Source organism: Falco cherrug, chromosome 4 (assembly GCF_023634085.1).
Source record: "Falco cherrug isolate bFalChe1 chromosome 4, bFalChe1.pri, whole genome shotgun sequence".
Taxonomy (NCBI): Eukaryota; Metazoa; Chordata; class Aves; order Falconiformes; family Falconidae; genus Falco; species Falco cherrug.
In genome coordinates, this window is record NC_073700.1 from 97,689,899 (window position 1) to 97,709,841 (window position 19,943).

Sequence of the window (19,943 nt, forward strand, 5' to 3'; positions counted from 1 at the left end):
TGGGTGGTTGGAAGGAGGGAAAGTGGTTCCTGAACTGCTGGCTAATTCACAGGCTCTGCACATCTGTGCGGTGCAGCTGTCACCAGCCTCTGCCAAGAACAAACACTCCCAGGCAGTTCCACTTCAGCGCGGCAGTTTGCCGGCAGAAGATCAGAGGGGGCCTTGGCTGCAAAGGATCGTGGCTGAAGTTGGGATGCCGAGATGATGAGAGCTGAACAAAGCCACAGAGCAGACTGCCCACGCTCTCGCCAGCAGAGCAAAGGGGCAAGGCTCACCCAGTGGTTCAGCTTTGTTCCTCTCGGCCACGCTCCTGCTACAAGACCATTACGATAAAACACCACCAAGCAACAGCCACCACTTAGCTCTTCCCTGTTGCTATTAACTCCAGCTGTTAAGCTATGAGAAATAGTGGTATTTAAAGTAACTTAAAACAACTCCTGTAAAATGTACAGGGTGAAATGGGTTTGTTTACCTGGGGTGTTTGCTCGCCTCCACACACCGGAGAACCGGGCTGTCCCAAGAGCAGGCTTGTAGCAGCAGCTCTCATGAGGCACCTGCTCATGTTCGGTCGGCATGGCAGGAATGTGCAGTTGCTGCTTTGGAAGATGAACGTCGGGGAAGAAGTGGCCATAGTACCAGACTTGGCCATGCTGTGCTCGCTCAGGGCACGCACGGAGAAGAAAAATCTAATTCTTTACACGCTGTGCCATCTGCTAGCTCAGGAGGACCCTTCCTAGGGTATCGACTTTTACTGGGGATAAATGACAAACTGCCAGGCTCATAGCCTCACCTATTTTAAAAGAGGAGCTCCAGCTGGGAGTGCTGGCAGCTGAGAACACCGCTCCGCCGGCGCAGCGTAAGCTGTGCAGCGCTAGGCAACAGAGAGGCACACAGTCTCACAAAAAACCCCCACACTACTGGGTAAAAACCTGATAAAAATCCATCCTGCTTGCATGCCACGTATACACACACCACCTCTACGGGACTGCAGGGGCTGCTTCTGGTTGTGTGCGATGAAGAATGTTGTCTTTCTTGATAAAAAGGTATTGTCTAGTGCCAGCCCTAGCCATGAGGTGACCCCTTAAGATGAACAGCCAAGGCACTCACCTGGTCCAAAAGATAAATGAACATTTCTAACAGCAGCCTAAAATAATGAAACACTTTATGTCTGTATTGTGAAATAACTATACTACTTATTTAATTTACACTTTTCAATCTCTGGCTGTCAAATACTTGAGCTATATCACATAATTCCAGCAAGGTAAAGTAGTGATGAAGAATTCATCCTTACAGGGATTTAAAGAACAAACAAACAAACACCCCCAAAACCAGTTTCCCTCCCTTCCCGAAGCCTCCCAAATTCACACATACGCCCATATGCAGCTACAGCTCAGCTTGCTAAATTAGTTACATCTGCTCTGCTCGTTTGAAGCTGTTCCTGCAGGACTGCAGCGCTGAGCAGCACACGCAACTTGCGCATTTTGGTAAGCTGGTCAAAAACAGTTCACTTGGTAGTCTTGATATTTTCATGTCCCACCGTTCTCAGAATTTCAAATGCCAAGGAAGCAACAGCAACATCAGCGTGAGAGCTAGGAATTAAAAACAGTAACAACAGTAACATCTATTAGATGTCCTCATGAGTTCAAATTCCACATTTGCCTTTATCTATGCTGGAAAATTCTTAATAGCCATTAACTGCACTGTATACCCGCTTTTCTATTAAGCAGTAACATGCAATGAGCGATTCTGCCTTCTAGCAAAATCTTGTGTAAAAATGAATTTCAGCTCAAATTCACAGTACCTGCTACCTCACTCAATCTCCTCTGTACAAAGAAGACACAATTTATCATGCCCCCCACGAAGCTACACACACGCACACTTCCAGCCTGGCAGAAAGGCATGTTCCCCCACACAGCCCTCTTCCCACAGCGCTGCCCCACGCGGGGAGGCAGCTCCACTCTCACACTCGGACACTGCAAGAGGACCGACTGCCCCACCACACGCAGTTCTGCAGGTCTGAGGCTGAATGGTGGAGCTCTTGGCTTCCTCGAGATTGAATGGTGGAGCCCTTGGCTTCCTCACCTGTTTTTATTATACATATTTTGCCTGATTTTTCTTTCTGGAAACACATGTTTTTTCTAGCATTAGAACAGAGGCTCTAACAGATCACTGCTAGTCCACAGCAACAAGTCTTCAGCTCAGGAAGGTCACTGGTAGATCAATCTGCAACTTCCTCAGCTGCTTCTAATGACAAACACCTACCAGCACGCTGCGCTTTGGGGAGCGCAGAGCTAGCCAGGAAACTCAAATGATCAGTCCACACTATCTAAGCCAACGTCTTAATGAGCAGCAGTTTAAACCAGAAAATGTAGTTATCTGAAACAAATTCGTCTTCTGGCAACTGTCTTCACTGAAAAACAAATGGCTACGATCCCACATTTTCAAGCGTAGATTTGCTTCCACGTAGCTAGGAAGCAGATTGGGCTGGTTGTGTGTCACTCTGCACGCTGCCTGCCCTGGCCAGCTGAGGATGTACCGCCGAGGGAGCCTGGCAATCCGCGGCTGCGGCACGGCAGCAGGGGAGCACTGGCAGCAGCCTGCCCTCCAGCCTGCCCTCCAGCCTGCCCTCCAGCCCTCCAGCCTGCCCTCCAAGCCGTGCCCCTCTTGGCACCTGACTGCTTGGCTGGAACCCTCCTTCTGCCACACAGGCAGGGGAGAATATTAGAAGCCTGTCTGTAAGAGATGAGCAAAGCAAAAACATTCCTCAATCACTTCAACCCAGAGATAACGTGTGGGTGGAAGGGCCTGGGATCTTAGACTACTCAGAGGATGGCTTAGATCCAGGATCTCGGTTGCAGCCTTCTCTAAAACGTATTCTGTTCTGCTGGAGACAGAGAGGCTTCTTAAACCAGTTCAAAGCACAGACGAGGAGACCAAGTTTATTAGGTCATCAGGAATATTCTGGGAAAGATGCCACATAAGGGAATCTGGGGAGATGGCAGAATATCCGTAACCTCCACAAACAAAACAGCCATTCAGCCAAACCTGGTAAAGCTGGCTAACCCCAGGCTTCTCCTGCCTGCCCATTGCCAGTTTATCCGTGTCTGAGTCCATTACAGCCCCAAGATCCAGATGGAATCCCTTTCAGTTTCCTCTGGAGGCAAACAGATAGGGACATGTGTTCCCTAAATACGGGGAGGAGGGGAAATGAAATCTGTGAGCTGCCGGGGGCTCCCCTGTCGCTGCTGCAGTGCGGGAGCTCGGCACAGCGGAGGAACTTGGCTCACCCTCATGTATCAAAACACTTGTCACTGGCATCAGCTAGAATTTGGTCTACTGAGCATCTTGTGTCAAGTAAGAGCGAGTGCTGTGTATCTGGGGCTCTGTAGTATCTGGGTTTCTCAGTACAGAAATGTGGAGATAACAGACAACTACTGACAGTCAGAAAAGCAGGCTCAAAGACAGCGACTGAGCTGTCTAGTGCATCTAATGCTGAAATGCTACAAAACAGAGTGAAAGCTGGTTCTAAAAGAGGAAACCCCATCTTTTCCCACTGTCTTTTTCAGTGGCAGTGCCAGTGTCTCTCCTCGGGAGAGCTGACGTTTTATTTTAGTTAAATAATTTAATGTGTCATACAAAAACCTGTGAGTCAGCAGCTGAGTATGCAAGAAGGATGCAGACTGTTCTCAACAGGTTTGGTTAGTCCTCAGTGTGCATCTCCTTACGCTCACCGCATCCCAGCATCTCCTATGCACATCTGCCCACATCCCCCCTTCCTTCCTTCCTACACAGGGTACACCCTGCCATAATGTCAAGGAGCCGATTTCCCCAGACAGCTGACCCATACAAAGCCTGTGTTTGGGAGCATAAAGAGCACTGAAAAGATTGTCTTACCAGTTTTAAAAACTGATCTATAAACTACAATTTCTCTATGAATTTTAGTTCAACCGGGAATAAAATGAAGCTGAACGGACCACGGAAAGAGTGCAAAATTTGTTTTGAGGGGCAGAGAACAGTAAGTCATTAATTCGTATATCCAAGGGGAATTAGATGAGGGAAAGTCTACAGGAGATGAGCTGAGGTTTGGCCAACTTGTTGGTACTAGCACCTCTGTTCTTGAAAGGAGGCCACAGCATTCCTCTAAGTCTTGTGCCTTCTCAGAGAAGCCACAGGTATTCTTAAACAAAAGCAGTTCTGTTCTTCAGCTGCAAGTCATCAGCGTGCAAGTGCACCAAACACAATTACTTTAAAACAGGGCACAAATGTCACCTTGTGCACCTAGCCCGCTCCGCCAAGAGCTACTGACCTGTACCTGATTATAGAGACCAAGGGTTTGGAACAAAATGATACATTAAAAAAAACCACCAAAAAACCGACACGTGCACACACATTGAGCTGGACTGCAGCACACTGCGGCTCTCCGCAGCTGGGGATCAAAGCGTGACGACGACATGGCAGAAACGCCAGCAAGCTCGGAACAGAGGAGTTTGGAGGAGAGCAGTGCAGGGAGAGGGGCCAGGGACAGAAACCTGAGCAGCTTATACTACACAGAAGGCGTAGACTATTACAGACAAAAGAGGAGGTGAGTGCTCTCAGCCCTGGAAATTCCTGGAAGCCTGAGGGAACTCACCTGGCAGTTTGGGCCAGGCTCTCTAGAGTTTGGATAAGAGCATCGCCATCATTCTTCAGGCTCTCTGAGCACTTCTTGTTTGAAGTTACCTGGAACAAAAAGAAAGAACCGTTATCAAAGGCTTAGCAAGAAATTCCTCTCTGTCATTTTTCGTGGGGTAGGGGAGAGGGAAACAAGTTACAGCATTTATTACAACTGCAAATGGAATGTGACATTAAAGAGACCTAAGAGAAAGCCCCTTTTACTGAACAGGACTGAATTTTAGGCACAGACCATCTAAAATGTCTTGGCTTAATTAACAAGATTCATTCTTGTTCTGAGTCCCTGTATGTGTGCAAATTCACACATCACAGTCTGCCAATCCTGATTTCGTCCTTGTACCAATGCAAATACAAGCCCCATTTAGTCTGAATTCCAGGGAGATCTTGGGAAGGCAGCAATTTTCATTTCTCACTTCAGGGAAAAAATAAGCGAGCTTGCATCAGCCTTCAGATGAGGACGCGTGGGGTTTCTCTGAGAGGAGCCAGGTTAAAATCACTGTGGTGTTGGCGGCTGCACATTGAAATTTTTCTTGCCCCTCGTCAGTCATTAGGCATATTAACTGCACAGGACTGTCACCTACAGAGCAGGGGACTGAGTGACCAAAGCTATATGCCCTTTTGCGTCAAGTGAGCCCTGATTACAGCTGACATTGCTGCTGATGTGTTTTATCACACTGATATGTAATGACTTGTTTATTGTTTCTCCAGCCTTAAGTAGTATAACTACACAGCTCCAAGTGGCTGCAAGTTTCCTGACCAGTTAAGCAGGTGAATGGGAAGGTCACAGGGGATGTGACATGAAGTTGCATGGCACTGTGGCACAAGCACACTGAATACTTGGCAGCTTGCTGAAGAAGCTCCTGTATCTCAAAACATCACTGAAAAAAAAGGCTTGCATGTCAGTTCCTGCTTGCAAAGGTAAATAAAACTTGGCGGAAGAGAAGGGAAAAGAGGAGTACCAGAGCAGCTGATTATTTTGATACTGGAGGGGTTAATGCTTGAAATAATGACTTCTAATCCCAAAAATTGGCAAGGACTTTTAAGCTGTAGCGTGCTGTGGCTGGCCCTATTTACCATCGATCAAGCATCTGGGCGATACACCTTCACATCTCCCTCTTAAATCATAAGAGAAGCTGTATTTACAGCTGCCATCCCACCATAATTTATCAGCAGTGATTCTGCAACAACAGTGTCACTACATCTATAATCATAACATCCTGTAGTTAAGCAGTAGCAGGGAACGAAGTAAACTAAAATGCATCCTGTGTGTTGGAAAAAAAGTGATGCCATTACCTGAGTGCAAACCATTGGTAAATCCTGATTACAGGTCATTAAACCTTTTTACTCTCTTGAGGTTTATATCTGACCCTTTCAGCTGATGTTTCAGTAATCCACTCTTCTGTATTTATCACCCGTTAGACACAGAAGACGTTTCATAATCTGGCTTCTGAATGTGAGAACACCACCACATCTAACAGTAACAATACAGCTGCAATACAGGGCAAAAAGTGCTTTCACCATAAACGTTGCTTTCCGTTCCTAAAGAGTGCTCATGCCTCTGCCCAATGCCTCCCCGTAACCTGCAGCCCTGCAGCGCTCTGTGCTTGCTGCATTCACACCCCTTGTTTATCCTGCACACTTAAAAGAGCCAGAGGTCATGGGGGGAGGAAGGTCACTGGGACTGCATCATGCTTCATAAAACTACCAGGTCAAATAAAGGTTACAGATATCTCTGATTCTAATACATTCTAACTCTTGAGTGCTGACATCTGTACAACTCTCTGAGCCTTCGTGCATTATACATAAACAGAACATTGAAAATATGCTGTTATAAGATCTGGTACCAATAAAAAGTTTTAATTCTAAAATGCTCAATTTCAAACAATAGCTTAGTCCAACTGAGTCACTGGGTCTGACTATACGCTTGCCTGTGTTGCAGCATGCCGTGTGTCATTATTAAGAATACATTTCTGTGGATACAATGCATTTGAATGGAAAGGCTTAAAACGGCTTTATACGCACAGCAATCGTGACAGACAGAAAGACGCATGAGATCATCTACCCCATCTCCCTATTATACTTCACTGTTCAGAGCAGCTCTCAGCCACAAAAGCAATAGGCTCCCGCGATACCTATCCATAGGGGCTACTCCCCTATCTAATAAAATGCTTCAATAAGATCCTTTCAGCACTAAAAATGGTACCAACAAGAGGGAAAGGATCAGGCTTTTAACGTCATGCGCAGCCTGCAGACTGTTTAAGTCTAAAACAAATATAGGACACATCTTCTTGAGAGCCTCAGCTAACAGCTTCATACAAGCCAAGGGGTGCTGGTGAGGAACAGAACCCAGCGCCACCTGCATGGGGAGCTTGCACAGACAAAAACATGGCTGTACGGGTTTCCGTGGGCAGCTGGGGTTTGCCCACCCACTCTCGATCACCAGCGTCCAGAAAACTGCTTTCTATCTACCCGCAGGCATCCACACCGCAGGCCTGGGAGAGGATGAACTGAGGCAGGAGGAAAGCTGCAGGCCGAACACGGGGCGAGCCCTGCCGCCGGCTGGACCCCAGCCACCCACGCTGTGCTGTCAGCACCCCCGGGCCCTTTGTATCAGTCTGCGTAGCAGATCTGGTCGCGCCCCAAGTGATCAGAAAGGTCTCTCCCACACAACAGATTACATCCTGCTTCACATAAAGCTCACGAGAAATATTGTCTGAAAGACACTTCACTTTCAAGGCCCAAGATAAAACTTTACCCATTTTTCTCATTTAAAAATTGTTCGGGTTTTGTCTTCATATTTCCTTCCCTAGATAAAAATTATGGCAGGACATAAACACATCAGTAACCAAAACTTTAAAAATTAATGTATTTTTCACTTTAGTTTGTTATCTTTTTCGTCTGCCCAACATTGCTGTGCCTTTTATCCGTACCAGCTCTAGTTCTCATTCACTTGGAATTTTAACAACTAGTTTCATGATCTCTGGTAATATTGCTATTCGTTAGGGCTGGCTACAACACATACTCAATGACATAATCAATAGCTATTTCTTTAATTAAAAACGTAATTAAATCTCAGTTTAGTTGTACACTAACTGCAATTTAAGAAGAATTTCAAAATTACTTTTCTTTATTAAGCCAAGAGCCATTCAGCAGTTTTCCTCACTTCAATTCTATTAAACAAGGATAAGCCATAAGGAATACCGTAACTGACACGTAAATATCAGTATTTCCTAAAATTTAGGAGAGCTGTTCAGGTATTATAGCGCTGCTAAAGGCAAGTGCAGGAAAAGATGTAATATAAAACATTCGCTGGAAGACTGTCTTCACTAATAAATTGAGGAATTTTGGATTCTTGGTCTAAGAAGTGATTTTTGCAATTCAAGTTTCAAGAAAGCATGGAAACTTAAGGGACGATTACTCTTCTTAAGGCTGGTTTCATAATACTGAACTGCTTTCTCTGATCAGTCATAATTCATTCTGTAATTTATGGCTGAGTTAAATGACCTTAGTAGTAAACTCCTCTTTCACCATTTTGAAAAGAAGTAAATTCTCCTGCTTTGTTGGGATTTCAAGTAAACTGTAAGCTTGATGACTGCGAAGTAAACTGGGAAACAATGCAAAATATATTGACTAGGTATAAATAAGGAGCTTTCTATTTGAAACTGGTTTTGGTTGAAGAAAAGGCCTCAGGAGCATATTTAGCTGCACCTTCAAGTGTTATCAAATAGACAGCTGCTAGAGATGTTTACCATTTCCATGCTCAACGGATGCTTTTCCACAAGCCATCACTGTGCCTGCGATACAAAATACACAGACACAAGCAAGGCATTTCATAAATGCTCTTTCTCAGAAATTGGCTTTTTCTCTTTCCCAGACACACATATATTAACCTCATAAAGTGATGCTTCCTTACTTTTTCCTCAAAATTTAACACAATTAAGCTAATTACCTTTGCAGGATTAGTGAGCTCAAGTTCTTGCTCAACCTTACCAACACTGGCTGAGAGCAGCCAGATGAGTAACACGGGAGCAGCTGTGGGCTGGTTTATCAGAACCACCAGATACTTATAGGTCCAATGTTAGCATCAGTTGAATATAAACACATGCTGTGAATAAAGTATCACTTTTTTCCCAGCTGGAGGCTTTTCTGTGAATGGGAGTCGTATCTTCAGCTAGTCCTGCAGTAAAACCAATCAGCAACGTATTTTTTTCTGTGCATTAACTGGGACCCCATGTACAACATGAAATATACTTTAAAAAAATCAAGTTTTCAGAATAAAAAAAATTAAATAAACACACTCCTATTGCCCTCTAGACACTATTTCAAATAAAGTCTCCGTAGTAAATGCTGTCCCTGCAATTTTAAATGTGCACCTCAGACTTCTCACTCCTGCTTCCACCTTTGGCTGGCTGAAGGCACTGCCAGTAGGACACAGAGCCTTTCATCCCCACCCAAAGCTGCTGTTTCAAATGCCATCCGGGCTGGTGGTAACTGAAAGCTGATGGCTATTCACAGCTGCTTAGTGTGACCTTATTCCCACTTTTTAAGGAACAAATGTCACAAAACACACTGGTATCAAAAACATTGCTATAGCTGACATGAAAGCCCAGCAAGGAAGTCAATGGGACAGCAACTTCAGAAATGAGGCACAGCGCCTGGGCTAGAGGAGGAGAAAACCTTCCAGTGTTGTGGCCCATCTTACGACTTATCTCAGGACATTTAACGGTATTTTTCTTCCCAGGCTGCCAGCACTGAGCTATTCGCAAGCACTGCAGTAATCAAACAGAACATGTCACTTGGTTTGTCATTCACCACTCATGACAACATGGCCAGAAATATGCAGCCATTCCTCCTTCATGGGGAGCATGACACTGCAAACAGGGACACATTCTGGTGAGCGTCTATGTGAAATAAAACCAACAGACCCAGTGATTGTGCTCAGGCTTACTAAATATAAATATTTCTTCCATTACAAATCCCTCTCCAAGCATATACATTAAGCTGGCAGTGCCCAGAGGAGGTATAACAAATGGATCCATCACTTCCTATGACAGATCAAACAGATCTGTCACTTCTGCAGGTCTGCACGCTTAATTACTCTTAGAAAGGAACGTAGCACCACTTTCCGTAATGAAGGGCCAGAGCCAATAAAGCATTAGGAGCCCCTATTAAGCAGAGGCTGCAACAATTACATTTTAGGTGTCAGCCCCCAAAGAGGAACCCCAAGTTGAGACTGAGATATCTGCACGGTGCATAGGGAGCACATAGTTGCCAAAGGACACGGAAATCCGCATGTTGAGCATGAAGTTACCCGAATTCCCTCTCCTCTCTGGAGCTCGGACTGCTAACACAGCAAATGAAAACTCATAGTCCAGATAGCGGACACCACAACTCCAACCCTTTTCTCAGTGCCCCACAGCAGGCTACGGGCTCCTGTGCTCTCCTGTAGTCCTCTCCCCTTTCCTGGGCAGGTGAAGGTCACATTTTTGTTGCAGCAGCATGGTTTCCACTAGCCAGGAAGGTCTGGACCATTCCCATGCCATGAGTGCATAACGCCATGGCACAGGGGCTCGGCAGGGAGGCGAGAGGCAGCACGGCTCTCCAGGTCGGAGAAGTTAAGCACAAATTCCCAGTTTACCATGGGAGCACTTCAGGTAGTAAGCCAATGTTATACCTGTGGCAGGAATTTTTTTTTAAAAAATAAAGCCAAACCAACTAAAACTGGCAAGAAAAATCCCAGATATAGACAATGGTCTTTTGTGAGGTGTTCAATCTGGCATTTATTAGACATGCTCTCAGCAGGTACATGGGATTGGAGCCTTCAATGCGCTAAGGTGCAACCAATCTGCAGGTTGTATAATGAAAATTGATGATTGCCAGGTTATGCAAGTATAGCAGGGGAACACCTGAGGACAGTGTGCATGCAGAGACACTGCATGCTCACTGGGACGGCCACAAGTTATTTTTGCTCTCCGTAATGTATGAGAGCTCATTCTAAAAGGGTAAAAACCTCCTTGGCATTCCCCTCCCCATCATAGCATGCTTCCTTGATACTCCTCTCTACACACGGTGCAGCCAGGGAGACAGACAGAGAACGTGTATGTGGGAAGAACAAATCAAGTCGGACAAGTTATATTTACGTTACTAATGGCCAACTCATTTGAACAGGTCTGAGCAATGTTGCTGGACCATAAAAACAAGAAACGAAAGTTACAAAAGCATGAGTGTTCCAGGTGTGCTTTGGCAAGCATATTGCAGGCAGGGATTGCAGACACACAATTACAAAGACTTTGTGGCCTTCAGATCCTGCAAATACATGTGAAAACAAGCAGGTATCTGTGACAAAAAAAAAACCACCACCCTACATCAGACAGCTTAGCTCTGATTTTAGAGTTCAAAAATCTTTTTTTTCCCCTCTTTATGGAAAAAAATTCTTGTTCCACTGAAGTCAGCAGCAAACTCCTTTTGACTTTGATAAGGCCAAGATTTCATTTGACATGTTTTGTTTTCTTCTAATTTGTATGTGTGTGCAGGTTTATTCTGAGTTCAAAGCAATTTCCACCGGTAACTTGGAAACGTACCAGTTTCCCTGGCAGCCTGAGAGCCACGCTGTCTCGAGGACTGTTCACAGAGAGACAAGGAACGTCTCCCACACACTAGATAATGGTTAATTGATTTTGGACATTTCTTGACACCTTCCACTTTGAGACTATTCTCTGCCCTTCAGCGTATACACAACGCACACAAAGGCATCCTCTGTGATTGTTGTGAAGTTGTAAAATTACCAAATCTAAGGGGCATTGTCCTAAGCATAAGAGAAGGTTCGTAAAACCATGGGGTAATTATTGAACGGAAGGCCGCTCTCTGTCTTGTTTCATTACTTTTTATTCGTTTTTTTATTGTGAGAAGTGTTCCCAGCTCACTTTCAATACAAGATGTCTTTATAACCCAGAAAATACCCATTATTGCAGTTTACATCCTCTGTAACTACTTAGTTTAAAACATTTGACTTAACAGAACTGGATAGGGCAACCTCTTCTTGTCCATTAGAACCAGCTGTCCACAGCAACTCCATTAGCAAAAGCAAATGGCAGTCCTGTCTGGCTAAAGGTGTCTCAAAGGTGCTACAGGAGACTTCCACATAGTGTTGCCGTGTCGACAAGTTACACATGCTCATAAGCCAGCCCAACGTCAATACAACATTAAAAATAAACACTTGCCAACCTGTTGCTGGTGATCTCATGTGCAAACACAGGTTCATCTGTCATCTGCATGCCAACAACTCCCTGAGGTACCACTTCAGACTAGTTTCCACTCTGTCCAAATAATGATCCCAGCTGGCCTCAGACATCAGCTTTAGCAAAACAGGGCCACATACTGATCTTACACAAACCTTGCAAGCCCCTCAGATCCCTATTCCTGCAGCTCCCAGGCAGATGCCTGTCCTTAACCTTGCTGGATCTGATGAGACTACCACCTCCCACGTACACCTCAACCTTGTGGTCTCTTACAACTTCCCCCTTACAAAAGGAACAGGGAAATTCACTAGAATAATTTTTTATTACCACAGCAGGTCCAGTTTAAGCTCAGATCCTACATTTATGTTCCTTTAGGAGCTATTATAGAGGCTCCTGGTTGTCTTAGAGCAAAAACCCCTAAAAGCAGCTATGAACACACACCGAAACAACAGACAGTTTCTCTGCATATCCAGATCTCCCCTCAAGTTCATCATTCCCTGCATCTCTCACATTCAAGTATCCATCACAGTCACTTTCTCTTCATCAGCTTTTCTCCTAAAATAGCTTCTCACAGTAACTCCCAGTCCCTCTTAAATGTTGATCCCTGAGACTTTTTCCAGTGCTGCTGTCTTTTATGGCCTAATAATTCAACTCGTTTTTAAGATCCCTGAATTCCAGCATGTAATCCCTTATATCTCCCCATAAACCCACAAAACAGTCTGACTGCAAAGTGGGGTTTTTTTTGAGTTATAGCCAACTTTCACTGATAAGTTCCATGGGTTAGTGATGGCCGCCTTTTCTTTTCACGTACTTGTTTTTTTCATGTTCACCTAGTACAGCTGAACCTAGATGTTTCACTGACATATTTCATGCTATGACAATTCAAACAATTTCAAATATTTATACACTTGTAAGGGTAAGAATCACTACCACAGATAACTCATCTTCTCACTATTAGGAAAACCAGTGACACCCAGAACATATTGGAAAGTGTTGACCTTTAAATGGCAATTACCATACAAGAGAAATATGCAAGCAACCAAGCAATTACCAATTTCAGAAATACTTCTATATCTAAGGACACAAACCCTCGAGCAGCCATGCCTGTGATGCTCAGGTGAACTGGCCAAACCCCTACAAACTGTCAAGAAGTTGCAGTTTACTGAAGAATTTGATTTTTAATGCATACAGCCTCCAAAAAGTAATACCTCCAACTTGCCATTGTCCCTTGTCCTGCTTTGAAACGCTTCTCATACGGAAAAGACTACTGTGCCTTGACAAAGGCAGAGCGATGTGAACAGATGCTGTCAAAGTTGTCATTACACAGATCTAGCAGTGCAATTCAAGTCTGATCTAGTATGCAAAATCCCTAGCTTCCCCTGAGCCAAACCTTTATATGGCATTGATTAACTTTCATGGAGGATGAAACAAAATTGGCAAGCTCATGCTCACACTGGTCAGAATCTGGACTCGAACACAGGACTTCAACAACTAAAAATCTGTACAATTTGACTTAATGTGTTATATTTACCATTCCAAAAAAAAGCAGGAAAATAATGAGTTAAATTAAAAACTAACACAGATTATAAAAAATACAGACTTAGAAAATAAAAAGAGTAGCAAAATCTTGTTAGAAAATCATTATGATTTACCATTTTGAGCTAAATATCAAAGCACTAGACATTAGCTCCTTTGTAGCCCCTATAGACTTGGTTTATGTGAACACTTAAAGCTTGGGCATAGAACCCTTGAGGTTCTCCTTAAATACCAAACACGGATAGTATTTTATATACTGAAAAAAACCCAACAAAGCAAAACAAAAGCTCTGAAGATTTTTTATTAGGGGAAAAAAGCATCATTATATGTATGCTTTATGTAAAAAGCAACTAGAAATGTAAATGACTGAACAGGGATATAAGTCTATAAAACACCAATTTCTGAGCAAAATTATGCTTTATGTAATGGTCCAATTTCCATAAAATTGTAAAAACTGTCATAAAAACAAATGGACTTCTGAAATCCATGCTTGCTCATTGTCATGTGACAGATGGCTCTGCCTGGCTGGCAGAGAGCAAACAGCTACCTAGTTGGTCCTCACTGACCTCGTAGAGAATCATTTTGGTCTATTCACATTTTTTTTTTAACAAGCCCAGTTGCATTTAAGTATCTTTACCGCAGCTAGTAAGTCATACATGTGCAATTACAGAGAGGAGGTCAAAAGGAAGTAACAGTGATGAGCCCAACAGATGACACAGCTAGGCAATCTCAACAGTATTGCACTATGTAAAATTACAGTGCACTGAAACACCAAATGAGTCTGGCAATCCTTCTGTGCCCACAGAAACAATGAATTAGGACTCCATAATGAAAACAACAGCGATAGTCACTGGGAATTACACTGGCCTTGAATCATGAATCGAATAAACAGGTTGCGGGTTTCAGAACTGCCAGTTTCACTGTACAACCTGAAGCAAAACATCTGTCCATGCAAAAAGAGAGCGTACTTCTCATCGTTGACCATGACAGTATTACTTTTCAGACAGCTCCTGTTATCTATTAATAATCACACTGGGCCTTCCAGTACCCAAATACCAGAAATACCAGAACAGCGCTAATCAGTGTGTGGGGTGTCTCAAAAAGCAAACACGTTCCAAGCAAGGGGAAAGTGACTTCCTCCAGGAACACCGTCCGCAGCACGGCAGCCACTGCAACAAAGACTCTTCATTCTTGCTGCTCTCTGAAATCATGAGCAGGTCCCATATTTGATTCTACACCCCCGCCAGTGTCATTACAGAGCAGCCATTGCAGACTGACCGAATACTTCAATGTCAGTTGTGAAAACCACCATCAACCAAAACCTCAACCCAAAACTGCACTTAACACAGACGCACATATACTTCCAGACTTGCACTACTTATTCCAAATAAACGGAAGATGTAGTGTAGAATGAATTAGGCCAAGTTGCAAGTCAGTGTTCCCAGTTACTTCAGAGGTCCCCCCTCCTCACTGCATCTCACACTGTAGATAACCACAAGCAGTCAGTACGTTCATGTTTTGTTTTTTGTCAGCACTTGCCGTTGCATTAAGTTGTGCTTGGACTCCACATGCTTCACCCTTTATGAGCCCTGCTATTTTAGTGACATCAAGAAACTAGTGATTTGGTGATTTCATATCGATTCTCCTCTCCCTACCACAACTCCCTACCACAACCCACACTTGGCTGACTTCCAGAGTTTCATCAGCGACTGGCAGGAACAAGTTCCCGATTAGCTTTCTCATGCTTTTATCAATCCACTGAGTTCTAGCTCCTGGCAGCTTGTGCATAAGAGAAACTCTTGTATCTGTCCCCAGCATAATACCATTTTACTGTTCTTTATAATAGTATTTCAAAATACAGGTGAATATAAACACTGAGGAGTTTCTTTGCTGCAACTACAAACCCAAACAGGCTCTAAGACAAGGTTAAATAATTTACAGCAGAAACTTGCAAAGAGAAGACAAGTCACCTTTTTCTCTCAATACAGTGCTGTACAGTCATCTTCATCTTTTCTTATCAGCTGCCATTTCCAACACATGCTAGAATTGCTCTTATTATGCTAGGGAGCAAAAAGGATCAAGCTCTTCAACCTGGCAGTCTTCTATCAACAATAAAAGAAAAAGATACAAAGACTGCAAGACCAACACGATGTCAGTAACTAGTGATATGAACTGCAAAGTATTGCTTTACTGTTAATAAAGGGAAGACCAAGGCTCATTTTATTTAAGGATAAACTCAAATAGCCGGTAACTCATCCCTGACAGTATAAAAAGAAGGGCAACACATGACAACTCCGCTCAATCCTTTGTGGCAGATGGAGTGAGGGGAATGAGACTAGCTGTCTGTGTGGGTGACGGGCACAGGAAGGACAACTTTGTCCTATGTGACTGCCAAGTGGTTCACCAAAGTGGGATAAGGCAGGGAGGAATATATCAGAGTGCCAAGAAAGGAAAGTAGAAGTTACAAAATACCTGCTTAAACTGTTCATCCTCTCCACGTTGAAGGCTGTGTCTGGCACTGCTACCACAGATACTCCAGCTTATCTTTTCTATTGCATAGCTAAAAACATTTTAGCTAAATTAAAATAATGCAATTAAGTAAAGAGTCAAACAATCACAAGTACTTGAGTTAAAGCAGTTTAAGAAATTACCAGCCACTTAGCTAGAATGTGAAACCTATGTATGTATGTATGCACGCACAAAATACCAGTGTTAAGTGGGCTGGCTTGAACCATGGCTGTTGGTGATTTACGCTGGTGTATTCTACTCCGTGCTGTAGAAAGACTGGGGTGCCCATACAGTCAGCTGTGTTATCTCAGGCAAGCCAGTATTAATTACCAACTGAGCAGGCAGCAGCTCCCTTAACTCCTTTGCCTTGATGGCACCATGACTGATGTCCTCATTTTAAAAGCTTGCTAAATGTTAAAATCCCAAGCAAGAAACTGCTATCAACAGAGAAAAGATGCTAGCACCATTATTTTTAATGCATCCTTCTTTTTACAAAACACATTAGATTTGAGATTAGTTATGCTGTCCACGGTGGTTTTCTTGGGTTTAGTTGCCATGTTTGTTTTTTTAAAAAAAAATACAGAATAATCACTGCCCCAGCTGTCTGCTCCATTTTGTTGCCAGGGGTTCCTGTCCCCAAAGCAGGAATGGGAGAATAAGATCCTTGTTTATACCTCTCTTGCTGTGGTTCACAACCTGCCCTATTAGCTTGAACAGCTGATGAAGGTGGGCCTGCGCTAACGGCTGGGCGAGCCAGGACAGCGGAGCGGAGGAGGCAGTGGCTCAGGCAGGGCAGCAGAGCCCAGACCCCACTGCAGCCAGCAGCTCAGAGCCTCAAGCATGAGCTCACAGACCTTTGTCATTAAAAGGTGGAGATAAGGAGGTGGAGAGCTGAAAAGATAAAACTTTCAGCGAAGCAATAAGTCCACGACAAAGGGAGAGTTTGTCCTGTAAACAGGCTGAATTCCCAACGAAGAAATCCTTTCTCCCTATAGGAAGTAAACAGTTTAATTTGGATAGGAGAACATTCTCTGGAAGACAAACGGGCTGTTCCTCTTTGTAACTGCAACACAGCAGAGATTGACCTTTGCATCCTCATTTTGATGCTTATCTTGAACAAACAGCCTAGAAGTCAATGTCTACTGAGAAAAAATTAGGGAAGAGAGTTTTCTCTAAAAGTGCAGAGCAAGTCCTAGGGAAAATTTTAATAAATATGAGTTCGGCTGCTGTGGCTGAATGTTAACCAGCTTCGTGATGCGGTGTTTGTCTGGCCATGCAATGCTTGCTGAGACAAGTTACACTTCAATGTTGAATTATACGACTAAGTCTTTTGGGGAGAAAGCAATCCTTGGTAGCTTCTGTCATCTCAAAATACGTTATATTTCAGCATCAGCAGAAGAACAAACATTTTCTTATTTTATACATGCCTCAGCTTTTTGCTTTTCTCTCATGGCTGAATTTAGTGTTCAAGGAATGGATAGCACTGAGTAAAGGCAATCCTAACGAACTTCGCCAGTGCAGACTGGGCAGCGAACCTTACACCCGGCTCACAGCACTGCCACTCCTGCAGCCTTGGCTTCAGCTGAATAGACATCATATCGAACCGTGTACAAAACGGCTACTGACAACCCAGCTTTCAGCTGTGACCTAATCAGAATGTGAACTGGGTATGTTTTCCTCTCATTTTCTTTTTGACTATGGGAATAAAATTATAAGCTACTATTATCATATGTTAATATTCATCATTAATGTGCACAGGCTACAAATAAAGCACTTTTAACTTAATAAAGCAGTTTCTCTTAGAGGTTTCAAGTTAAAACTCTTCAGACATTTTTGCTGATGCGCAGCTAATTACATCATTGTTTTGCATTTGCTATTGCACAACTACCTTGAACAAGGTGTGCCTTAAAATTAGATGTTGCCGTCTATACACTTAACCTGATTAGGTCAATAATTTAAATATTAACATAGTTATAGAAATGAAAGCAGACAGATTCTTACTAAACAAGAAGTCATTCTATATTTTTACACTGTATTCTTTTAAAAACACAGGACTTCATGTTTTCAGATGCAGAATAAGCATCTGGATGCCTGCCACAAGATACTGCCTTTTGCTCCTATACCCACCGTGGCTGTCAATCTTGTAACTCTGTCCTCCAGGACAAGGTAACTGAGTCACAGTGCAAATTTAATCACGTCACAACATAAAGCTGATGCGATGATCTCATTACTGTTCCAGGAAAAGGAATACTCAATTCCTGTTTACACCAGCAAATCTAGCTTTCAGCAAAGACACCTACGAAGGCCCTGACCACCACATAACAGAGAGAACAAGTAACACCAGTGGCACCCCATTAAGGAAACTATTACCATAAGGGAGATAGTGACACTGACACTCAGTGCTTTATCAGAGGATTTTTGAATTTTAAAGGAGATTTGAAGCTTAACCAAATCTATGATCCTTTTTGGTGAGGTTAGGGTACCTGGAAGTTACCTTTATGTCAGGTTAAAAATAATTTTGTACATTAAAGAAGAGATTTATTGCACTATTTCAAGCACTCGACCCAATCTAAATTGGCTGGGAGGTTCATTTTGAAGCTCTTCACCTTTTTTTTTTTTTTTTTTTTTTTTAATATTGTATTTGAGTTACATTCTAGCGTAGTATCAGACATGCAGAAACAAAATCTAAAATTACTAAATCTGACTTAAAAAGAATACCTGTCTGATCAAAGCCTCTAGCTCACCTGTGTTGGTGGGTTTTTTTGTTTGGGTTTGTTTGGGGTTTTTTTTGTTTTGCTTTGGTTTTGTTGGGGTTTTTTTACAACTAACTAGCAGGAAAAGTCTTATCTTGTAAGAGTTGCACTTAAAACTGATTGCTCATAAAGATATGAAGAATGATTGGGATTATCATTCTAAAACAGCACCCAGGGGAACTGGGTGGATCAAGGGATTGCTAATGAGATAGAGTTTTTCATATCTAACTGCTATTTAAAATCAATCCAAGACAAAGATCCCCCAACTGGTGGACATCTGATGATCTTGTAAGAAATGAAGTGATGTTCTCACTCTATTCTTAGAAGAAACATGCCTTTAGAGCACTGAACTGCCAGAAAAATTGGCACTCTTTGCAGTGAAACCAAGGAATGAATTGACAATGAAACCATTTAACTTTTATCCCTCGATACAGTGATATAAAACAAGGCTTTGGCTTTCTGGATCGGGTTTAGATCACAATTACTTTCCTTAGCCTGCTCAAAATAAGAGTTTCAGCCTCTAAGACTACTACAGTAAACCTAAATGAAGCATTTTCCTAAGATAAAAACTACTGTTCAAGTTCCAGAGTTAGCTATACTGGGCTTTAATGACATAATTTAAAGGGCAGTGGTACATGTTAATGAGTGATGCAGACAGCTTTCTATTATGCTTTTCTGCAGGAGCAGTCATTATCACATGTCAGTTGCTTAGAACACAGCACTTACTAAGTCCTCCCTCTTATTTAATAAAAGCAAATTAATAATTTCCAATCATTTATGTACTCAGTGAATTTAGACCCTAGTTTCACTCATAAATTACAGTAAAGGTATCATTTCAATTAACTTAGTCATAGCTGTTCTACAGGTGTTTTGTTTGTTTGAACATATTTCAGTCTATGAACTATGTGCAACTCTTATTGCTGTGATTCTTGATTTACTAATGGGATTTGTGACAGATCAACTGTATGACACACTGCTGTTTCTCTTTGCTGACTACCGGGTAGACGAGAGTCCACCTCCTAGGCCTAAAGCTCTTTGCTCTCAGCACATGGCATGTCTATCTATCTCGAGCGGCTACTGTGCAAACCAAACCCATAGACAGTACAAGGAGATGGGCTGACCTTGCCTGCATATGAATCAGTGGGCTGGGCACACACTAATTGCCACCGCAGGAGCAGAGCCTGTTCCCCTTACTCAGCCCTCTTCCCTCTTTCCTTCCTCCCAAGGAGTACTCCTT

At 43.1% G+C, this 19,943-nt stretch overlaps 1 protein-coding gene across 3 annotated transcripts in view; it reads right to left on the reverse strand.

Annotated features, from left to right (window-relative positions):
• Positions 1–1,173: 1,173 nt before the first annotated feature.
• The window catches only part of ULK4 (unc-51 like kinase 4), a 249,705-nt gene continuing 230,935 nt past the window's right edge, over positions 1,174–19,943 (reverse strand). For all 3 annotated transcript variants that reach the window (XM_055707054.1, XM_055707052.1, XM_055707053.1), the window contains exons 36-37: positions 4,631–4,719; positions 1,174–1,589 (exon numbers count right to left, since the gene is read on the reverse strand). In XM_055707054.1, coding sequence (XP_055563029.1) covers positions 1,505–1,589; positions 4,631–4,719 — 174 coding nt within the window. In that variant the 3' untranslated portion in view covers positions 1,174–1,504. The remainder of the gene's footprint in view (positions 1,590–4,630; positions 4,720–19,943) is intronic.